This window comes from Budorcas taxicolor, chromosome 1, assembly GCF_023091745.1.
Source record: "Budorcas taxicolor isolate Tak-1 chromosome 1, Takin1.1, whole genome shotgun sequence".
Classification (NCBI taxonomy): domain Eukaryota; kingdom Metazoa; phylum Chordata; class Mammalia; order Artiodactyla; family Bovidae; genus Budorcas; species Budorcas taxicolor.
The window spans coordinates 134,148,854-134,173,021 of NC_068910.1; the positions used below are offsets into that span (position 1 = coordinate 134,148,854).

Consider the following 24,168-nt stretch of genomic DNA (forward strand, 5'->3'; position numbering starts at 1 on the left):
AAGTACACTCCTGCTGTTTTAAGTCACCAAGTTGTAATTCATTAAAGCAGTTCTAGGAAACTAATACATGGAGTAAACTTAATTTTAGGAAAAGTTGAAAAATATACAAAAAGCAATCAGAATACATAATGTGACTCAAAATTAATATATTTTATAAAAATTAATACTAAAAGAAAAAATGACATGTTAGGAAAATTTTTTCAACATATAACAGACATTGTCTAGCACTAACATAAAGCTAAATAAATATCTGCTTTATGTTGAATTAATTGTTAAGGTAGAAGAGCTATAATATTGGGTTAGTAAAAGAGTTCCTTTGAGTTTTTCCATAACATCTTACAGAAAAACCCAAACGAACTTTTTGGCCAACCCAATACATTAAAAGGTAAGACAATCTAAAGGAAAAATAAGAGTACAGACAATGCAAAGATAAAGAAATACAAGTGGCAATTAAAAAAACAAATAAAAGTATCCTCAGTAATGACTTAAGAAAAATTTCAAAAAGATCACAAGTTTTGCCCAACACATGGCAGAAATTCAAAAGACTAAACATATCCAATACTGTCAAGAGTACGGGGAAGAACTCTTATATACTATTACTAGGTGTTCAGAAAGGAACAACATTATTACAAGGCCATTTGGTAGTACCTAATAAAATATTCAATGTGCTTCATCTTTGTCCTATGAGTTCTATTGATGAGACTTGATCCTCCAGAAATAATCCTGCAAATTTTGTACAAGGATATTCATGTTGGCAACATGTAATAACAACAAACTGTGAAAACCTAAATATCTATCAATAAATTAATGTTTTATATGGATATGGAATACTCTGCAGGTGTCATAAAAGAACAAGGGAATCCTAAATGTACTGCCATTGCAGGGTGTCTGGGATATATTATTGGGTGGGAAAGGAAGTGCAGCAAAACAATATAGAATTACATTTTTACAAAGAACTACATTTACATGTTTATGTATGTAAACATGTGCATGTATGCTTGTACACGTATAGAAAATAGACTGGAAAGATATTCACAATCTCCCTCTGGGAATGGGAGTGGGAGAATGGAGTAAGGGGAAAATATTTTCACTTTGTACTTTATATTTCAAAATTTTTTTAAATTTACAACATAAAACATTAACTTTGTCTTTGAAATAAAAGGAAAAGTAAAATTTGACAACTGTATTTGTTTTCTGATTTTAAAATTAACTATTATGGTTTTGAAATGTGTCTGCAAATCCTTTGACACTTCTCCATTCAAAAGGTAAGAAACTAAATCCCCTCCCTTTGAATGAGGGCCAGACTAAGTCACTCACTTCTAACAGTTTGTGGTAAAATTGATGCTTTGGGATTTCTGAGGCTAGATCATAAAAAGGATGGCTCTCTCTTGCACACGCTCTCTCTTGCTCATTCTCTCTCTTGTCTGTCCTTGGGGAATCCAGTTACCTCATGATTCGAGGACACTCAAACAGCTCTTTGAAAAGGACCACATGGAGAGGAACTGAGGCCTCCTGCCAGCAACCAATACCAACTTGCCACCCAGATCCTCCAGCTCCAGCTAAGTTTTAATAAGTCTGCAGTCCCTGAACCTCATGAGAAAACCTGAGCCAGAACCATGAACCAAACCATACCCAAATTCCCGGCCCACAGAAAAGGCAAGAAATAATAAATGCTTATTGTTGCTTTGCACCACTAAATCTGGGGGTAATCTGTTCAGCAACAATAAATAACAAATATCTACCAATCTCCCTCTGGAGAGCAGAGTGGGGAAATGGATGGTTTTTTTTTTTTTTTTTTTTTAAGTTTTACCTTTTTTCTTTATACATTTATGATTGTTTGGCTTTTTAAAGTCATTTATGTTGAAAGAAAGAGAAACAAAGACTTTTAAGCATATTTTAAAAAATTGTTTTTCCTGACCTTAAAAATAACACTAGTGAAAAAGGACAAAGTTGGAGGACTGACATTACCCACCTTCAAGACTCACTATACAGCTATAAGAATCCAAAAAGAGGGATACTGGAAAAGAGATAAGTAGAGCAAGGAAACAGAATAAAGGGCCCAGGAACAGACCCATGCAAATACAGTCAACTGATCTTTCGCAAAGGATCAAACACAGTTCAGTGAAGATAGGATAGTCTTTTTAACAAATGGTGCTAGAACGACTGGACATCCACATGCCAAAAAAATTGAGATACTCAGCTTATACATTCCACAAAAATTAACTCAAAATGGATCACAGACCTAAATGTAAAACACAAAATTATAAACCTTCTAGAAGATAACATAGATAATCTAGGTGACCTTGGGTTTAATAGTGAGTTTTTAAATACACCACCAAGACCATGATCTGAGAAAGAAGGAAAAACTAATGTTAGACTTCATTACAATTAAAAACATCTGCTCAATGGCACCCTACTCCAGTACTCTTGCCTGGAAAATCCTATGGACGGAGGAGCCTGGTGGGCTGCAGTCCATGGGATCGCCAAGAGTCGGACGCAACTGAGCAACTTCACTTTCACTTTCACTTTCATGCATTGGAGAAGGATATGGCAACCCACTCCAGTGTTCTTGCCTGGAGAATCCCAGGGACGGGGGAGCCTGGTGGGCTGCTGTCTATGGGGTCGCACAGAGTTGGACACGACTGAAGCGACTTAGCAGCAGCAGCAGCTCTACAGAAGGCTCTGTTAAAAGAATGAAAAGACAAGTCACAGCCTGGGAAAAATATTTGCAAAATATATATCTGATAAAGGATCCAAAATATACAAAGATTTCTTAAAACTCAATGATAAGAAAACAATCCAAAAAATAGGCAAAAGACACCTCACCGAAGAACATATACAGATGTCAAATGAGCATATGAAAACAGGCTCAATATCATATTCTTGCTGCTGCTAAGTCACTTCAGTCGTGTCTGACTCTGTGCGACCCCACAGATGGCAGCCCACCAGGCTCCCCCGTCCCTGGGATTCTCCAGGCAAGAACACTGGAGTGGGTTGCCATTTCTTTTTCCAATGTATGAAAGTGAAAAGGGAAAGTGAAGTCACTTAGTTGTGTCTGACTCTTCACGACCCCATGGACTGCAGCCTACCAGGCTCTTCCGCCCTTGGGATTTTCCAGGCGAGAGTACTGGAGTGGGTTGCCATTGCCTTCTCATATTCTTAGGGAGCTGCAAATTAAAACAACAATAGATATCAATATGCCCCTCCCAGAATAGCTAAAATCCAAGAAAATGGCACCACCAAATGCTGATGAGGATGTGGAACAATAAGAACTCTCATTTGTTGCTACTGTGAATGAAAAATGCTACAGCCGCTTTGGAAGACAGTCTGGCAACGTCTTACAAAGGTCTTACCATATGACCTAGCAACCATGCTCCTAGGTACTTATTCAAATGGGCTTAAACATTATATCTTCATAAAAACCTTCACACAAGTGTACACAGAAGTCTTATTCATAATTGCCAAAATTGGCAGTGACAAAAATGTCCTTCAATAGGTGAATGGACCAAAAGAAAAAGAAACCTCAAGACACACAAACAAGTCTGTAGTATACCTACTCAATGGAATATTATTCAGTAAAAGATATGAGCTATCAAGGCACAAAAATACATGGAGAAACCTTGAATGCTTAGTGTAAAAAGGCAGGCTGAAAAAGCTGCATACTGTATGATTTCAACTATATGGTACTCTGGGAGAGGCAAAATATAGAGGTACTGAAAAGATCAGTGAATTCATTAGGTTGCCAGGAATTCAGGAGTAGAGATAGAAGGAAATGAAATAGATGGAATATTTCAGGCATTAAAACTATTCTGCATGATACTGTAACGATGCATGCATGCATGCATGCAAAGTCACTTCAGTCGTGTCCAACTCTTCGTGACCCAGCGGACTATAGACCTCCAGGCTACTCTGTCCATGAGATTCTCCAGGTAAGAATACTGGAGTGAGTTGCCATGCCCTCCTCCTAATGATGGATACATATCAATATATATTTGTCAAAACCTATAGAACTATAAACACAAAGGATGAACCCTCATCTAAACCATGGGCTTTAGTTAATAAAATGTCACTATTGGTTCACCAGTGATAACAAGCATACTGATGCAGGGTGTCATAGGGGAAACCGGTAGGGAAAGGAGACAGAAAGGATACGGAGACTTCTGTTGCATTGCGAAGTACACATGCTCGGTTGTATCCAACCCTCCAACCCCATGGACAGAAGCCCGCTCAGCTTCTCTGTCCACGGAATTTTCCAGACAAGAATACTGGAGTGGGTTGCCATTTCTTCCTTCAGGGGATCTTCCCAACCCAGGGATCAAACCCATGTCTACTGCGGCTCTTGCATTAGCAGGTAGATTCTTTACCCCTGAGCCACTTGGTAATCCAGGGACTTCTGTACTGTGTGCTGCTGCTGCTGCTGCTAAGTCGCTTCAGTCATGTCTGACTCTGTGCGACCCCACAGACAGCACCCCACCCAGCTCCCCCACCCCTAATTTTCTATAAACCTAAAACTGCTCTAAAAACTAAAGTCTGTTTTTTTTTTTTTTAAGTAGCACTAACCCTGGGTGTTCTTTGGAAGGAATGATGCTAAAGCTGAAACTCCAGTACTTTGGCCACCTCATGCGAAGAGTTGACTCATTGGAAAAGACTCTGATGCTGGGAGGGATTGGGGCCAGGAGAAGGGGATGACAGAGGATGAGATGGCTGGATGGCATCACATACTCGATGGACGTGAGTCTGAGTGAACTCCGGGAGTTGGTGATGGACAGGGAGGCCTGGCGTGCTGCGATTCATGGGGTCGCAAAGAGTCGGACACGACTGAGCGACTGAACTGACTGACTGAACCAATTGAAGGAAAAGTTGAAATAAGAAAATACAGCCGCCTATAACCTCAGCAGAAGACCACTGTTAACACCTGGGCTTAGTTCCCTCCAGTCGCTTTTCCAGTTTGTTTGTTTGTTTTAATGTCTATGCGTACATCATTTTTTATTTATTTATTTTTTTAAGGAGTTGCAATCATTCTTCGAAATCCATTCTGAAGGTTTATGGTCTAGTTTCAGTTCAGATTTTTAACTGCAAAGAAAGTAGCCCATATAAAACACTAGTGATACCAAAAACAGATTCTAGAGGGGCCAGTTGCTATGGGAATGATTGAAAATAAATTTCATTTCACACTACACCCTGGTAATGTACTGACCAGAAGGAAAGAGAAATGCTGGGAGTAAGTCAGAAGGGTAGCCAAGAAAACTTCTAATCAGGAAGGCAAATACTTCAGCCTACTGAAGTTTCAAAGAAGCCAGTAGCATCACTTTGCAATTTAACTACTTATGCTCTTTCAGCAACCATATCAATGTGGGGAAAGGACCCAGGCAAAGCGGCTGGAATACATTCTCTCTCTTCTTTACTGACAGTTTGATGGCCAAACAGCCAGCAGGTCTCTCTCAGGATGTGGGCTGTCTCAGCAGCATGGTGCAAAGCCAGGAAAAAAAAAAAACACTCCTTCTCTCCAAAGGAGATGCTGCAAATGTTCAGGAAGCTGCAAAGCTCAGGCTAGAGGTGATCAGTCTGGACACTGCATTGGCCCTTAGCACTGAAGTGGGCCCTGGGTGTCCCGCACTGAAGTGGGCCCTGGGTGTCCCGCACTGTACAGGGGTTAACACTTTAGATGCTGGATCATGGGGCAGTCTGGAGGTTCTGGGGGATGGACCAGGAGGCCAAATGGTAGGGGGCATTCCAGGAACTCAGGCGAGTGACTATTTTCCCACAAATGAATCTTAACATATGAAAAAGCAAAAGGCTAGATCAGGGTGTTCCAACTGATTTCTCACCTTCCCACAACCAACACTTTTATGAAAGACGAGACTGTTTAGAATACACCCCAGGGGCAGTCTTGAAGGGAAAAAGCAGAGCCAATACCACAGACAGACGGTGGTACTGTTCCCATCTCAGGGAAGAGCACAGCTTTACCATCAAACAGATCCATTTCATACTCGGCTCTGCCAAGTGTTACTATAAACTATATAATCCTCACTTTCCTCATCTGTAAAAGGAGTGTAATGGTTTCTCCTCCGTGAGTTTATGATAATGAGATAAGCACTGGGAGGTGCTAGCCAAAATGCCTGGCACAGAAGTGCTCATATGATATAGTGCCGTCGCCGCCACCGCCATTAGAGATAGCTGGTCTCTGCTCCTGATTCCTTTCCTTTTTCTTTGTTAACACAGCTGGGGGCTCCATCACCCTCTCTCTGTCCATATTCCAACAGAGATGTCCAGTCACTATTGCCGTAAAAATACAAAGTCCCCAAAGTGTGAAATATCAGGCAGTCATCTTTTTCCTACAGCATCCGAGGAACAGTTCTCTATTCTGGAGAGAAACAAAGACTTCTGACGCCAAGCCGTCCCAAATCACAAAGCTATTGATACAGTTATGGACATTTTGGGTAACAGACTCTAACTCAAACATAGGAACTAGGATTAGAGTTGCCAGGCATCATCAAGGCTGCAGAAAACCCAGGATTAGGGTAAACAGTGATTGACTGATTACCAATATATGACACCATTTCCAAATGGTGCAAAAGAATATCCAGCTGTTTGCTTTCTTTCTTTAAGCTTAGTGGATTCATATTTTTGTTTTTAAAAAATCAATATTGAAAACTATAGATAATCAAATATACCTCTGTCTGCATTTCCCAGAAATGACAATTGTTAACATTTGTTATGTTTGCATCAAGTCCTTAAAAAAAAAAAAAAAGACAGATAAAATCTATTACCTTCCCTACTCCCAAATCTGTTTATCTACAATTCCTATCAAGAATTTATCTTTGTCTAATCCAGTTCTACTTTATTCTTTCCCTTATCTAAATTTTCTTTTTTTCTAACAGAAAGCAAATTTAAAAAAACAATGTACAAGGGAAGATGTCTATGTGAAGAGAAGCTGCACCAGGACACACTCTCACCTGCTCCAGGCACAGCACACATTCACTGCAGGCAAAGGCTATCAGGGGTTATTCTGCATCTCAGACCTACCAACACCTAGGAAGCAGGGCAGACCCCCCTAAGGCCTGCGACTGAACTCCCAAAGGCTTACCTGGGTCCAGGTGCGTGAAAGAGCCCACCACAAAGTCCAGGGTGGACACGGCGAGCAGGAGCAGAAGCAGCAGCTGGAGACGGATTATCCATTTGACACCTGCTAGGTTAATCCCCAGCAAGGCCAGAAGCACGGCGACTGAAATTCCTCGCACGGCCCAGATATTCCTGAGACTCATCAGATCTGAGACGGATTCAGCAAAGCCGGTGATGTACATGGCACCTGCAACACACTGACAGGCATTTTCAGGTAGGAAGAGTCACCAAGGAAAAAAAAAAAAGCCTCAGGGCTGCCCAGCACTGAGGGCCCTGCTCACTTTCAGAATTCAACACCCAGAAAGCAGCAAGGGGGTTAAACGAGCCCTTCTCCCCCAGCAGCCCTTCCTGGGGCCCCCTTCCTTCTTGCCTACATCTCTCCCACCATCCACAGGGGAGAATGACTATCAGTGGTAACTAACATGAAAAGACTATGGGAGGAAGAAGATGGGGCTTTGGGCAAAAGAGACCTTGAGACTCCCCTGTGAAGAACTAAACAGAGAACACAAACACAAGGTGTGTGGGGTCCTATCTCAGAGCCTTAGAGGCCACTGAGCAAACCGCAGAGTTTTCTCTATCTCTTTGAATGTGTTACTATTATTTTTTAAATTACCTAAAACTTAGAAATGAGCAAAAAATGAACAGCACATTCTTCCAATGTCATATGGAACATTTCATGCAAAAATGGGCTCAACACGGACCTAACAGAAGCAGAAGATATTAAGAAGAGGTGGCAAGAATACACAGAAGAACTGCACAAAAAAGATCTTCACGACCCAGATAATCACCATGCTGTGATCACTCACCTAGAGCCAGGCATCCTGGAATGTGAAGTCAAGTGGGCCTTAGAAAGCATCACTACAAACAAAGCTAGTGGAGGTGATGACATTCCAGTTGAGCTATTTCAAATCCTGAAAGATGATGCTGTGAAAGTGCTGCACTCAATATGCCAGCAAATGTGGAAAAGTCAGCAGTGGCCACAGGACTGGAAAAGGTCAGTTTTCATTCCAATCCCAAAGAAAGGCAATGCCAAAGAATGCTCAAACTACCGCACAATTGCACTCATCTCACATGCTAGTAAAGTAATGCTCAAAATTCTCCAAGCCAGGCTTCAGCAATACGTGAACCATGAACTTCCTGATGTTCAAGCTGGTTTTAGAAAAAGCAGAGGAACCAGAGATCAAATTGCCAACATCTGCTGGATCATCAAAAAAGAGAGTTCCAGAAAAACATCTATTTCTGCTTTATTGACTATGCCAAAGGCTTTGAGTGTGTGGATCACAATAAACTCTGGAAAATTCTGCAAGAGAAGGTAATACCAGACCACCTGACCTGCCTCTTGAGAAACCTCTATGCAGGTCAGGAAGCAACAGTTAGAACTGGACATGGAACAACAGACTGGTTCCAAATAGGAAAAGGAGTATATCAAGGATGTATATTGTCACCCTGCTTATTTAACTTATATGCAGAGCACATCATGAGAAACGCTGGGCTGGAAGAAACACAAGCTGGAATCAAGATGGCTGGGAGAAATGTCAATAACCTCAGATATGCAGATGACACCACCCTTATGGCAGAAAGTGAAGAGGAACTAAAAAGACTCTTGATGAAAGTGAAAGAAGAGAGTGAAAAAGTTGGCTTAAAGCTCAACATTCAGAACACTAAGATCATGGCATCTGGTCCCATCACTTCATGGCAAATAGATGAGGAAACAGTGGAAGCAGTGTCAGACTTTATTTTTGGGGCTCCAAAATCACTGCAGATGGAGATTGCAGCCATGAAATTAGAAGACGCTTACTCCTTGGAAGGAAAGTTATGACCAACCTAGATAGCATATTCAAAAGCGGAGATATTATTTTGCCAACAAAGATCCGTCTAGTCAAGGCCATAGTTTTTCCAGTGGTCATGTGTGGATGTGAGAGTTGGACTGTGAAGAAAGCTGAGCACCAAAGAATTGATGCTTTTGAACTGTGATGTTGGAGAAGACTCTTGAGAGTCCCTTGGACTGCAAGGAGATCCAACCAGTCCATCCTGAAGGAGATCAGTCCTGGGTGTGCATTGGAGGGACTGATTCTGAAGCTGAAACTCCAATACTTTGGCCACCTCATGTGAAGAGTTGACTCATTGGAAAAGACCCTGATGCTGGGAGGGATTGGGGGCAGGAGGAGAAGGGGACGACTGAGGATGAGATGGCTGGATGGCATCACCGACTCTATGGACATGAGTTTGAGTGAACTCCAGTATTTGGTGATAGACAGGGAGGCCTGGCGTGCTGTGATTCATGGAGTTGCAAAGAGTTGGACACAACTGAGCGACTGAATTGAACTGAACTGAGTGCTAAATAGATGATGGTACTGTCGCTGGAAATTTGCAACCAAGTTATAAATAAAGATTCTTGGAACTGAAGAGATTTACTTTTAGGGGAAAGTTTTGACGGTTCAAAATTAAATCATCTTCTCAAAAACCTAAGGATTTGTGGGTAAGAGGTAAGAGTAACTATGGAATGTAGGTAAAAGTATCAGAGATTTCATATTTGGTATGTGGAGGAGCTGATAAGTAATGTTTTTGTTTGGGAAGTATAGAAAAATGTAATTACTGCTTCTAAAAGCAGACAGTAACTACCCAAAGAATGAAAAGCATAGAACTTCCAAATCAACAAGGGGGAAAATAGAACAGAAATAAATTTAAGCCATGTTGGCAAAATAAGGAGAAATTTTTTAAATTTCAAATTATCTAGAAAGCAATAAAACAGATTTATTCTAGAACTTGAGAAGCACATTAATCCTGCATTCAGAAGGGGGGAAAGTACCACTCTAATTTTCTTTAATAGTTTAAAAATACATTAACAAAGTATTAAGAATCAATATAAAATCAATATAAATACAAAGATAGTCAGAAGAAATATTTAATAAAAGGATATGTGAAATTAATAAAATGAAAGGAAAAAACAAAAGAAGGTATACAAAGAACAAAGCTGATTTTTTCTTTTTTGAGATCAATAAAATACATAAACACCCGACAGTCTGATTAAGAAGAGACAGTACCAAAATAGAGACTTTTAGAAGTGAGAAAAGGAATAAAACTACTCTTACATAAGAGAGTAAAACAATGAATAGAGAATGAATGTACCATGAATTACACTACATCCGTATCATACAATACTAAGCAACTAGTTTAAAAGCATGACTTCAAGGCACTGAGCTAGCAGAATGTCAATGACTTCTTGTTCAGTGATAAATACAAGTCATAGAATAGGTTATGGAGTTTGTTCCCATCTTTGTAAAAACAAGCAAGTGCTTCAAACATCCATAAATTCATGTCAGTGAACACAAGGGAAGGTGCTGAACAGGACGCTTGGTGTTCACACTGGTTACCACAGGAGGGGAGGGAAACGACCTTTTCATCCCCATTATCTCGGATATGCCGACTGGTTACCATGCACATCATTTCGCAATTTTAAAGAAATTTTATCAAGGAAAATAAAAACAAACATATTTAGAGTATTATTCTGTTTATGCAAAAACTGCATCTGGGCACAGTGCCTCTAGGACACAAGGTCCCCCCACGGCCCGATCACTGCCAGCGAGCGCAGGCCTGGACTGGGCTCTGGGCTCCCCTAGGGAGAGATATACACAACAGCGGCTGCCAGCCCTTGCCCAGAGCAATCCAACCACCTCAGACATGGTCTACCTTCCAACCGTGAAGCTCCTCTTCACTAGAAAATATCCCTTTCGATTTGTCTAATGTGTAAATCTCCCCAAACTTTACTATATTAAAAATTGTGTTTTATCTCCTCTGAAAGTTTAGAATCACAAGCATTCCTTTTTCTCTTTGGTCCTCTACAGAGAACTCCTAACCCTCTGACACAGGAATCAGAGGGTGTTACCCACTATATTTTCAGTGTGTAACACCTCCCTTTGAAAGCATTTTTTTTTTTTTATTGCATTTTCACAGTCATAGGCATTTTTCTTTCCAGAAAGAAATCTACCTAGAAGATAGAGCTGTCTCTCCACACCCCTCCTCTTCTCACATGAAACCCCTAGTTAAAGGTTTGCATTGGTAGGCTATATGTGCTATAGATGTGTTTTCCCCCACATCACAAACCCCAGCCTGTACTGGGTCCAGGAAAGTCTTTCTGTCCTCCATCATTTACAGAGTCTAGTGAGCAGCAGGTAAGCCATGAATAAATGTTTTTAGACAGGACAGTGCAAGCTGAAGCTGGATATTATGCGTCCAGGGCAAGCGGTCCTGAGGAAGCACTCAGGTGAGTAGGGCAGGGAGCAAGGAGGGACCCCAGTTCATCACTTCTTTCACACACAACAGGCCTGGCACCAGTGTCTCAGAGAGATGAATGGGGAAGGGTCTGGAAGGATGCAAAGCAATGGAAAGTTTCATAAGCTTAAAAAAAAATCATTATTTTAAGTGTCTGTATCTTCTTAATGTTGATGCTCTGGGGCAAGGGCCAGCAAACTCTGGCACTCTGGCCAAATCCCGCTGCTGCCTGTTTGGGGAATAAAGCTTAACTGGCACACAGCCATGCCCACTTCAAAACGTCTATGGCTTCTTTCACACTTATATAGCAGAGCTGAGTCACTGTGAAAGGAACTGATACACTCACAAAAAACTAAAATATTTACTATCTGGCCTGTTTTAGAAGAAGTTTGATGAGCCTGCCCCAGGGCACAACAGGCCATCTCCTCAGTTTAGTTCAGTCACTCAGACACGTCCAACTCTTTGCAATCCCACTGTAGCATGCCAGGCCTCCCTGTTCATCATCAACTCCCGGAGCTTGCTCAAACTCATGTCCATCAAGTCGGTGATGCCATCCAACCATCTCATCCTCTGTCATCCCCTTCTCCTCCTGCCCCCAATCTTTCCCAGCATAGGGTCTTTTCCAATGAGTCAGTTCCTTGCATCAGGTAGCCAAAGGATTGGAGTTTCAACTTCAACATCAGTCTTTCCAATGAATATTCAGGATTGATTTCCTTTAGGATTAATTGGTTTGATTTCCTTGCAGTCCAAGGGACCCTCAAGAGTCTTCTCCAACACCACAGTTCAAAAGCATCAATTCTTCGGTGCTCAGCTTTCCTTATAATCCAACTTTCACATCCATATATGATCACTGGAAAAACCATAGCTTTGACTAGATAGACTTTTGTTGGCAAAGTAATGTCTCTGCTTTTTAATATGCTGTCTAGGTTGGTCATAGCTCTTCTTCCAAGGAGCAAGTGTCTTTTAATTTCATGGTTGCAGTCACCATCTGCAGTGATTTTGGAGCCCAAGAAAATGAAGTCTCTCACTGTTTCCATTGTTTCCCCATCTATTTGCCATGAAGTGATGGGACTGGATGCCATGATCTTAGTTTGAGTTTTAAGCCAACTTTTTTGCTCTGCTCTTTTACTTTCATCAAGAGGCTCTTTAGTTCTTCTTCACTTTCTGCCATAAGGGTGGAATCATCTGTGTATCTGAGGTTACTGATATTTCTCCTGGCAATCTTGATTCCAGCCTGTGCTTCATGCAGCCTGGCATTTCGCATGATGTACTCTGCATATAAGTTAAATAAGCAGGGTGACAATATACAGCCTTGACGTACTCCTTTCCCTATTTAGAACCAGTCTGTTGTTCCATGCCCATCTTTAACTGTTGCTTCTTGACCTGCCTGCAGATTTCTCAGGAGGCAGGTAAGGTCGTTTGGTATTCCCATCTCTTGAAGAATTTTCCAGTTTGTTGTGATCCACACAGTCAAAGGCTTTGGCACAGTCAATAAAGCAGAAGTAATTTCCATCTCCTCTGGCAATTACTAAAAATATGTAAGGGCATGCATGCCCTGGCATGAGAGGATTAGGGGTTAATAAGAATCAAAGCTACGATTTTTCCAGTAGTCATGTATGGATGTGAGAGTTGGACCATAAAGAAAACTGAGCACAAACGAATTGAACTGTGGTGTTGGAGAAGACCCTTGAGAGTCCCTTGGACTGGAAGGACATCAAACCAGTCAATCCTAAAGGAAATCAATCCTGAATATTCATTGGAAAGATTGATGTTGAAGCTAAAGCTCTAATACTTTGGGCACCTGATGTAAAGAACTGACTCACTGGAAAAGTCAGTCACCCTGATGCTCAGAAAGATTGAAGACAGGAGGAGAAGGGGCCGATAGAGGATGAGATGGTTGGATGGAATCACCGACTCGATGGACATGAGTTTGAGCAAGCTCCACGAGTTGGTGATGGACGGGGAGGCCTGGTGTGCTGCAATCCATGGGTGTCACAAAGAGTTAGACACGACTTAGCAACTGAAATGAAGAACCAGGAATGAGGACCCTCAGAAATCCTAATCACTCTCTGGAAGAAAAAGATCTCAGATCAATGACCTAACCTTCCACCTTAAGAAACTAGAAAAAGAAGAGTGAACTCAACCCAGAGCAAACAGAAGGAAAGAACTAATAGAAACTGGAGCAGAAACAAATGAAACAGAGGTCAGAAAGAGAGTAGAAAAAAAGCAACAAAACCAAAAATTGCTTCTTTGCAGACAAACCTTCAACAAGATTGACCAACAAAAGAAGACTCGAATGATTAAAATCAGGAATGAAAGGGAGATCACTGCTATCACCCTAACAAAAACAAAGATTATAAGGGAATCTATGAATGATTATATGCCAAAACATTAGATAACCTAGATAAAAAGGACAAATTCCTAGAAAGATATAAACTACCAAAACTCAAGAAGAAACAGAAGGTCAGAATATGCCTATGTTAGTAAAGAGAAATGAATTAGCAATCAAAAAACTGCCTACAAAGGAAAGCCCAGGACTAGATGGTTTCACCACCAAACTCTCCCAAATGTTTAAAGAAGAATTAACACCAATCCTTCATAAACTCTTCCCAGAAACAGAAGAGTTGGGAACACTTCCCAGCTCATTCCGTGAGGCCAGTATGATCATGACACCCAAACTAGACAACAGCATCACAAGAAAACTCCAGATCAATACCCTTCATAATACAGAGGCAAAAATCCTCAACAAAATGTTAGCACACTGTATTTAGCAGCATATGGAAACAGCCACATCCCGACCAGAGAGCCCAGCCCAGCTCAGGCAGAGAAGAAGCAAGGGCGTAGTGAGGACACGGACCAGAGGGGCACAGATGTTTCTGGCTGGGCCCCAAACCAACAGAAAGCAAGCAAGCAAGGCTGTCAGTGCGATGGCTTTTCAAGAGGGGCTGCCTGCCCTCAGAAAACATCTCTGTGATCACTCTTCCTCCCAAGTCAGTTCACTTCAGGAGACCTCCTCTCTTTGCGGGTGGGGGGCAGGGTGGGGGGCATGAGGAGGGAGGGCTTCCCGTCCACTAGCACTGGTCCCCTGTCTGTGGTGTCTGCTGCAAGAGCTGAACTTTCTGTCTACCCCAGGAAGCAGGGGAAGTGAGGACTGCTGTTTGTCGCTCTTGCAGCCTGCTTGACTATAAAACAAAGTAAAAAAAAAAATCAGTATATAAATCCCTGGGGTAATAAAGTAAACTGACTGTTTATTGCTCACCTCCCAAACTACTCTGCTTAAAGATCTTTCTCCATAAAGGCAAGGGGTTTTCAAGAGTGCACTGACCATGTGTCTGCCTTCCACACATCTGTCCCCCCCCAACACACATACACACACAGAGCTTGGTGCTGTTGGAGAATCAGATGTATTCTTGCTACAATATCCTGCCCCTGCTGCTTAAAAATAAAAGCAATGGACCGATGCTTTCTTTGAGGAGACCCCTGTACTCTTACTTAGACAGATTCTTTTCTTTAAACTATTTTTTCAGCCACCCACCACCCTTTGCACCATCATTAAAGCCTTTTTCAGTCCGAGAAGTCCTCACAAAGACCTGCTTCTTAATGTCTGCACTTGTTTCCTCAGCACTAGATCACCATCTCTGTGTTTTAGCTAAACACGCTTCAGTACTTCTCCCTCCTCAGTGGTTTTCTGAGGGCCTCCGTCCACCCTGGTGAGGGGCCCCCTCATTAGTATTCTCCTTCTCGGACAGGGCGTCCACACAGGGGCTTTCAGCCTCCCTCTTGAGGCCGTCCAGCCATCAATGAGCCTAGAGCTCTGGTTCATTTGAGAACTGTCTGCTTCTAGGGAAGTCCCTGGCACAGGCGAAATGTCCCCTTTTCAGTGTAAAAGTGCCCCAGGGACTAGGCCACCCAGCTGCCATTCGGGCTCCAGCCACTGCTGTGCAGCCCCTCCCCAGAACAGGCTGTAAGGGTGGTCCCAGCCCGCACCTCCCTGCTCCCTGGCAGCAGGACTCCAGAGGCAGAGGTGGTGGAGGGGGAGGAGGCTTGGAGACTCAGGTCAGGGCCCCGGACCGGAGCCGCCTCAGCCACCCACTCGCCTCTCAGCTCAGCGGTGGGGGCCAGGGGGCAGGTGGAACGTGGATGAGAAGGCGGCGGCAGACGGCAAGTCAAGAGAAGCCATTCCACAGGTCGGCGGCCTCACCTGTCCAAAGACATAGAGCAGCCCGATGGCGCCTCCCGTCTGCCCGCCAAGGACCGCGGCGACCATGGAGTACACGCCGCCACGGCCCACGCCGCAGTGCTCCCCAACCCCGATGCCGGACAGCACGGTGACCAGGGCCACCAGGGCGACGAAGGACACCAGAAACACGCCCATAAGCACGCCTGTGTTTCCCTGCGGGGAGGAGCAAGGAGTCAGGTCAGAGTCAGGGCACGGGGGGGAGCACGGACCACCAGCCCCCTGCCCTCACAGGTGAGCCCGCTGGGAAAAGGCAGAGGCGGCACCACAGGGGTGAGGCCTGGAGAGACTCCAGAGGAGCCGAGTGTTCTCACAGCAAACTCCAAGAGACTGCCAAGCCCTGACAAGTCAAGTCAAAGCCGCTTCCCACCCCCACGAGGCCCCTCCTGGCCTGCCCTCTCCCCCTCCCCACCCTCCCATCCCCCAGCCGACAACTCCTCCCCAGACACACTGGGTGCCCCAGTGGTGACCTCACTGCTCCCTCACCTCCACCCTCCCACCCATGAGGCCCCCGCCTGGAATGCCTTCCTGCCCACTCCTCTTCCCTCACAGGTTGACTCCAGTGCATCCTCAAGACAGGGTCCATTTCCTTCTCCAGGAAGCTGTCCCCAAACCCCTTCCTCCGGGCTCCAGCAGTACTCGGGGCTTAGGGCCCATCCCAGCGCTTGTCTTACTGAGTCTGTTTCCGAGCCCATCTTACCTCTGGGCTGTGTGCTCCAGGAGAGCAGATTAGGTTTGGAGGGGCGGTTTCTTTGCCTTCCCCGTTTCTCTTTCATTTGTGTGCACATTTACTATATCTACTCTCTTCTCACTCTTCTGACATTTAAAAATGCTTATCATCTGGAAGTTATTTGAGTGTTTAGAAGTTCAATGCATTGAAAAACTGGTTAATTTATATGAAATACCTTTTATAAATGAGTAAAGAAGCATTGTTGGAGAAGACTCTTCAGAGTCCCTTGGACAGCAAGGAGATCAAACCAGTCAATCTTAAAGGAAATCAACCCTGAATATTCCTTGGAAGAACTGATGCTGAAGCTCCAATATTTTGGCCACCTGATGCGAAGAGCCAACTCATTAGAAAAGACCCTGATGCTGGGAAAGATTGAAGGCAGGTGGTGAAGGGGATGACAGAGGAGGAGATGGTTGGATAACGTCACCGACTCAGTGGACAAGAGTTTGAGCAAACACTGGGAGATGGTGAATGACAAGGAAGCCTGGTGTGCTGCAATCCATGGGGTCGCAAAGGGTTGGATACGACTGAGCCGCTGAACAACCACAAAAGCAGTTGGGGGGGGGTGGATTTTCAGCTTAGAGTAATGCCATACCAAGCAAAACTATGATTCTATTCATAGAGAAGGGGAAAAAACAGATTTAAAGTTTGTCACAGTAAACTGCTGCTGCTGCTGCTGCTAAGTCACTTCAGTCGTGTCCGACTCTGTGCGACCCCATAGACGGCAGCCCACCAGGCTCCCCCGTCCCTGGGATTCTCCAGGCAAGAACACTGGAGTGGGTTGCCATTTCCTTCTCCAATGCATGAAAGTGAAAAGTGAAAGTCAAGTTGCTCAGTCGTGTCCAACTTTTCACGACCCCATGGACTGCAGCCTACCAGGCCTCTCCGCCCATGGGATTTTCCAGGCAAGAGTACTGGAGTGGGGTGCCATTGCCTTCTCCGGTCACAGTAAACTACAGGGTACCTAAAGGGTTAGGTTTCATTCTGTTATGTTTTATTCAGAAAGTTACTTACTTTGTTGATTTTATATTTTTAATGAAATTATACTATTATCTTCCTTTGTTTTTGTGTTCTTGTCTACATGGGATAATTTTTTAAAAGCTGTATAAATCTTTAAATTTTCATACCAAAACTGCCACTATAACATTTTTCAAATTGCAAATATGCTGCCAAATTATTTTTTAGAATATTTTCTATTTAAAAATTACTTGGGTATGACGTCTACTTTATGTTATCCCCTAAAAGCTCTACTTTATTTTTGGCATTTCACATTTACCTTTATTTCCATGTTCAAATATAATTTTTGAGGCAAAACTAATGCCAGAATTGAAAAGGACAGATTGCTTTAGAGCAAAAGGATGTATTTGTGTGGTAGCAGCCTCAAAGATAGTCCTGGTGGTCCCCACCTCCAGGCATTCATGCCCTTGTGTAGTCTGTTTCCCTGAGTGGAGGCTGGATGGTGTGACTCACTTTTAGTGAGCAGAGCCCTGCAGAAGTGATGAGATGTCACTTCTGAGATGAGGGTATGAGAAGACCACGCCTTTCATCTCGGGCACTTGCTTCCTCACTCTCTCTAGGTTGTTGGCCCTGGGGGAGGCCAGCTGCAGGTATTGAGACAACACTGTGAAGAGGCCAACATGACAAAGCCTGACAACAACCTCATTGTGATCTTAGGAACAGACCCTCTGCCGGTGGAGCCTTCAGGTGAAACTGTAGCCCTGACTGACAGCTCGGCTGCAATCCCATAAGAAAGCCTGAGCCAGAGGCAGCCAGCTAAGTTGCTCATGGATCCCTGAACCACAGTAACAACCAGATAAATACAAATGTGTGACATCAAGCTGCTAAGTACTGGAGTAATTTTTTATGCAGCAATAGATGATAATTTATACAAGTTTACTTCATTTGGGGGATGGGACCAACACTTCTAGATAGCCACTTCTCAAAAAATAATCACCCAGCAGAAAAGTTAAGAGGAGGCCCTAAGATTTAAGAATTGAGATAGAGAGAGTCTATTCTTTCCTCCTTCCACTATTCTGTAATCATCCTCTGCAGAAGGCAGAGCCCAGGGCCCAGGCTGTCACTGCCAGGCCCTCCTCTGCCACAGCAGGCAGGTGGCTGGGCCTCCCTGGGACACGGGCTGGAGGTGCTGGGGAGAGGGGTGGTACCCAGGAAGGGGAAAAGCCAGCGCTCGATCCCAGGAGCCTGACAATGCCTGCCGGCACAAGGCATCTGGGCTGGAGGCTTTGTGTTTTGTAAGGGCTCCCCTGTAAGTTATGGAGGAGTATGAGAGGCAGGGATTCACACCATCCACATCAGAGAGGTTGCTAAATCTGCTCTAAGCTTTCCACACATTAATAAAGAAAACTTTCAGACCCACGTTCAGGCTCTGGTTAAAGGTAGAACCTGAAGCTACGGGCCTGGGTATGGAGAAGAGGAAGAGCTGAGGAAGGGCTGGCCTCACCCAGCCTCCTAAGAGGGCTAAGAATCCCAGATACCCCACTACAGTGAAGCTCTCATCCCCTAGAATTTACAGATGTGACAGTCAATTTTATGTGCCAGCTTGGCTAGATTATAATGACCAGTTTTTAGTCAAACGCTAGTCTAGAAGTTGCTATAAATGTATTTTTAAGATGTGTTTAACATGTACAGTAGGTTGACTTTAAGTAAAAGAAATTACATAATATGGGTAGTTCTCACGCAATCAGAAGGCCTTAAGAGCAAAGACTGAGGTTTCCCAAAAAAAGAAGGAATTTGGTCTCCAGACTGCAACATGTAAGTTTCTAAGTTTTCAACTCAAAAACCTGCAACTCCATTCTTACCTGCATCTCACTTAGCCTACAGATTTTGGACTTGCCGGCCCCCATAATCACATGAGCCAAATTCTGACAATAAACACATACACACACCTCTCTCTCTCTCTACCTCTGTGAGATGACAGAAAATATATACAGCCATCCCTCAGTATCCCCAAGGGATTAATTCTGGGACTGCTCTCAGATACCAAAATCTGTGAATGCTCAGGTTCCATAGTCAGCCCTCCCTAACCAATTTCACATCCACAGATTCAACCAACGACCATGTAGTAAGTACTGTAGTATTTATTGAGCAAAATCCACGTATAAATGGAGTGAGTGGTTCAAACTCATATGGTTCAGGGGTCAACTGCATATTGGTCTCTGCACCTGGTTTCTGGAACAAAGTCCCTGAAACTGTCATTTCTCCAGTGACAAGAGCACTAGGAACATCTGTCATTCTAATATTAGTGTTTGACCCCATCCCTGAGCCTGGTGGCTCAGATGGTAAAGAATCTTCCTGCAGTGCAGGAGACCCGGGTTCAATCCCTGGGTCAGGAAGATCCCCTGGAGAAGGAAATGGCAACCCACTCCAGCATTCTAGCCTGGGGAATCCCATGGATAGAGGAGCCTGGCAGCTACAGTCTATGGGGTCACAAAGAGTTGGACACGTCTGAGCGACTAACAGTTTTTCACTTTCTATCCCTGACCCAGGGCTACTAAAACCCTTGTAAACTCCTAAGGGATAAGACCCCTAGGAGCATCTCTTGTTCTAACAAGGCAGCTGTGAGTGCATTCCTGGGTGGGTATTAGTCACCAGAAAGACCAGGCCATGATTAGAAGCTTGGAGTTTCCACCACCACCACCCTCAACATGCACATACACTTCTCTAGGGAGGGGAAAGAGGCTGGATTCAATAGTGGCTCATGTATGCTGAAGTTATAAAATCCCCAAGGTTTGGGGTTCAGAAAGTTTCCAGGTAGGTGAACATATCCACATACGGGGCGGGGGGGGGGGGGTGGTAATACACTCCAACTCCACGGTGATAGAAGCTCCTGCTCCTAGGACCCTTGCAGACCTTGCCCTATGGATCTCTTCATCTGTCTATCAATCTATATCTTTTATCATATCCTTTAGTAAGCTAGTAAACATAAGTGTTTCCCTGAGTTCTGTGAGCTGCTCCACCAAGTGAACTGAATCTGGGGGAGGTGTCAGGGAAACCCCTGAAGCACAGGGGCAACCTAGACTTGTGATTGGCAGCTGAAGTAGGTGGGGGCAGCTTCATGGGAGTGAGCCCTTAACCTGTGCGATATGATGCTCTCTCCAGGTCGACAGTGTTAGAATTGAGTGAAATTGTGGGACACTCAGCTGGTGTTACAGAATTGCTTGGTGAGGGGGGAAAAAACATATCTGGTGACCAGTAGTGTCAGAAGTGAAGTGAAAGCAAAGAGACATGCACAGAGGACTGTAGGTCTTTATAATTCCCTCTGCCTCTCCAGGCGGGGCATCAGACAGGTCATAGATCACCAGGAAAGCTGGAGAGGGTCACAGACTGGAGGCAAACTTGCCGTCAGTCTGCTCTCTCTGACCCACCTCTAGTCCCACCCGAGACGCACCCTGACTTCTGTGCTCTCATTTTTGGAGTTAAATCCGTGGTGAGGCTTCCACATGAACCTCTGCCTGAGGCCCAGGTTCTCAGGATTCGCACTTAGAAAGCAATGCTAGCTACTCCATGTGCTTGATCTTGTTTCTTGTCTCTGGAGGATCTGTGCTTTAGGATTCTGTCGAGCACTCTGTGGAATACCCAAGGGCAACAGAGCTTTCCACGTCCCAGGCCCAGAAGAGGCTCCAGGGCTAACCAGCTCACCACTCACCACCAGCCAGCCAGTCCTTAAGAAAAGGACAACCCCAAAGATGTTGATCATGCAGGAGGTGAACACGCCGTCCCAGGTCCCGAACAGCACCGGCTCCCATACGAATAGCTGGATCTTCCACCAGGGTTGGGGCTGGGCCAGGGCCTCCTGAAAACAGGGCACATAGCAGTCAACTCAACAGCAGTGGGGGTGAGGGGGATGCTGGGAGAAGTCAGCGGTAAAGCTCTGCGTTTCGCGACGCCACACAGGCCTGTGCGCACTGCGATTCCTATGCCCGCACGCAGCACAGACGTGCTGTCCAGCAAACTGTCCCCTCTCCTCCTGCCCACTCTGGAGACTGTTTCCTAGCCTCTTTGTGGGGGGTGTGGCCACATGACTGAGTTCCAGCCACTGGGATGTGGGCGAGCCTGGGATGCTGGGCTCCAGTTCAGACAGTGGTCACGAGCTCTGGGTGATGCCACCCTCCCTCTCAGTCCTCTGTTCCTGGTGGGGAACAGCAGCTCCCAGAAGTTACTAATCTTTGGGGAACCTTACTTTACTTAGCTTTTTGTTGCTCCCGCCCTTCTAACACTTCTGTAATGAACTCTGTATGTTAAATTCCCTCTGTTTAAAAAACCTAGGGCAGTGTCTGTGTTCCTCACTGAACATGAGCTGAGATAGTGATTCCTAAGTGCCCTTTCACCCCAGACCACAGAACCCCACGGCGTTGCTTGGCAGTTGTCTGGAATGAAAGCTAACAAGTGGTGAAACAGACGCTTTGTTCATTTTTCCAATTCAAAAATAACAAAGGCACTTACTGAACACTCATACAGAAACTCTTTACTAGAAAGACTAAAACTTATGGAAATGATCTTAAGATCAGCAGCCACCCATACTAGGAACTGCTTCTGCATAGGTTTGGTAATTAAATTCAAACATCACTAGAGTCTTCCAATGGCCTCCAATTGCCACAAGAGTGATGAGTGATTCTCACCTGGGGACTGGGGAGAGAGGCACCCAGTCAAGACCCACTGTAAGCAGCAAGCCTGACTGGTACATGTATGTGAGCTGTGACTTCAGAGAGAAGGCAGGAAAGTCAAGTGACAGGGAAATCGGAGGTCCAGAGGGAGGGGCAGGGCCCCTGAACCTTTGAGAACAGTGGGTGTGCCTATGGTCTAGGACCAATCCTAGCATCCGGCTATACTCAGTTAAAACAGAAGGAGAGGATACCAGCTTCCTGCCTTATATCGTGCACTGACAGAGGAAGAAAGGGCCTTGAATAATCATCAGGGACATCAATAAAGCCACAGGACAGATGGGCTGGGGGACTCCTTGGAGTCTCTGACAGTCCCTGACACCAGCTGGAATGCCTTTCATCTCTGTGTATTTCTGTTCATCTGTCTTTAGCAAACTACTAATGAGCAAGCTCCTGAAAGCCCATAAACATGAGAACAGTGATCATGGTTCAGAGCGAAGACCCTGCCAACCCATGCTTGTCTTCAAACAAATGGGACCTCGGGACCTCAGGGTAAGTATAGTAAGACTGCTTTCCAGGAGCTTAATCTCAAAACCCAGGACCTGGCCCAACTTCCTGTGTCTGCTTATGTTCACTTCCTACCATGGCTTGTTGCTGGTCTATTATTTATTAGAAACAGTCGTAACAATAGCAACAAGGTGTAATAACTTAGAGAGTGGTTTCAGCTTCCACATCAGTTCCCTCCACTGGTGCTCACATCACCCCCCGAGGCAGGCAGGGAGAGAGCCCCTGTCTACAGCCCGCGGAGGAAAGAGAGCCCGGGAGACGAGACACAACTGCCCTAGGTCCACAGCTGGATTGCAGTTCCCCAACCCAGACTGCAAAACCTGCACCACAGCTCACTTGCTCTTTTCTCTCCTAAATTTCACTCTTTATGATGCAATTTCTAACACCTGGACTTTGCTTAAGTACTGGTGGCTCAGTGGTAAAGAATCTGTGTGCCAATGCAGGAAAGCCCTGGGTTGGGAAGATCTCCTGGAGAAGGAAATGGCAACCCACTCCAGTATTCTCACCCGAAAAATCCCATGGACAGAAGAGCCTGGTGGGCTACAGTCCATGGGGTCACAAAAGAGCCAGACACGACTTAGTGGCTCAACACCACCACCTGCTTTATCCTTAAAATTCCTGTTGTGATTCTAGAAACTTTATTCATCATTCATCACAGTCTTCATATTTCCACTCTGAAGGGCTGTTTTGTTTATTTGTTTAGTTACCTAATAGGATATGAAAAGCCTTTCACTCCCTGGACCTCACTGGACTAAACCAGCCTTAAAGGTGCCACACACATGAATGAGGCAGAAACTTTAGGAGATCTTCACCCTCAGAATAAAGCTGTACATAAAGGCATGTGTGGTTTGAAATGAGTTTGTTGGCCCCAGTGTTGACCTTGTAGGAGAGTACTAGCCAGAGAGAGACAGCTCAAACCAGCTCCTGTGCATAATAACAGCGTGGCCCCAGGGCTGGTACAGTTCTTACACCAGTTCCAATGTGTATGTGTTTGTCCCTCATCAAGCAAGTCTCTGATACCAGCTAGATGTCCTGTAATTCAACTCAGTTCTGACACCATCTACCCAGAGATGATGTCATCCCACTATCAAGGGCTCAGTCCAGTAGACGCCAATCCCAAATTCAGGCTGTAATCTGTGTTTACCTGGGAAGGTAAACAGCTTCCCGGGGATGTTGATCGGAGGTTCCCACCACCCTCTTCTTGCGTTCAATTCATTTGTTAGAGTAGCTCACAGAACTCAGAGATCACCAGCTTATTATGAAAGGCTAGAAGGCAATGGCAACCCACTCCAGTACTCTTGCCTGGCAAATCCCATGGATGGAGGAGCCTGGTGGGCTGCAGTCCATGGGGTCGCTAGGAGTCGGACATGACTGAGCGACTTCACTTTCACTTTTCACTTTCATGCATTGGAGGAGGAAATGGCAACCCACTCCAGTGTTCTTGCCTGGAGAATCCCAGGGACGGGGGAGCCTGGTGGGCTGCCGTCTATGGGGTCGCTAATAGTTGGACACGATTGAAGCAACTTAGCAGCAGCAGCAGCAGCAGAACTCAGAAACCACCAGATGGAGGAGATGCCCAGGGCCAGGCTGGGGAAAGAGCCTAGGACACCCACACCTTC

General features: G+C 44.7%; 1 protein-coding gene across 1 annotated transcript in view; it reads right to left on the reverse strand.

The window, feature by feature from the left end:
• The window catches only part of SLC12A8 (solute carrier family 12 member 8), a 145,477-nt gene that overhangs the window by 98,379 nt on the left and 22,930 nt on the right, over positions 1-24,168 (reverse strand). The window contains exons 5-7 of the mRNA XM_052645168.1: positions 21,028-21,174; positions 15,596-15,787; positions 7,088-7,319 (exon numbers count right to left, since the gene is read on the reverse strand). Coding sequence (XP_052501128.1) covers positions 7,088-7,319; positions 15,596-15,787; positions 21,028-21,174 — 571 coding nt within the window. The remainder of the gene's footprint in view (positions 1-7,087; positions 7,320-15,595; positions 15,788-21,027; positions 21,175-24,168) is intronic.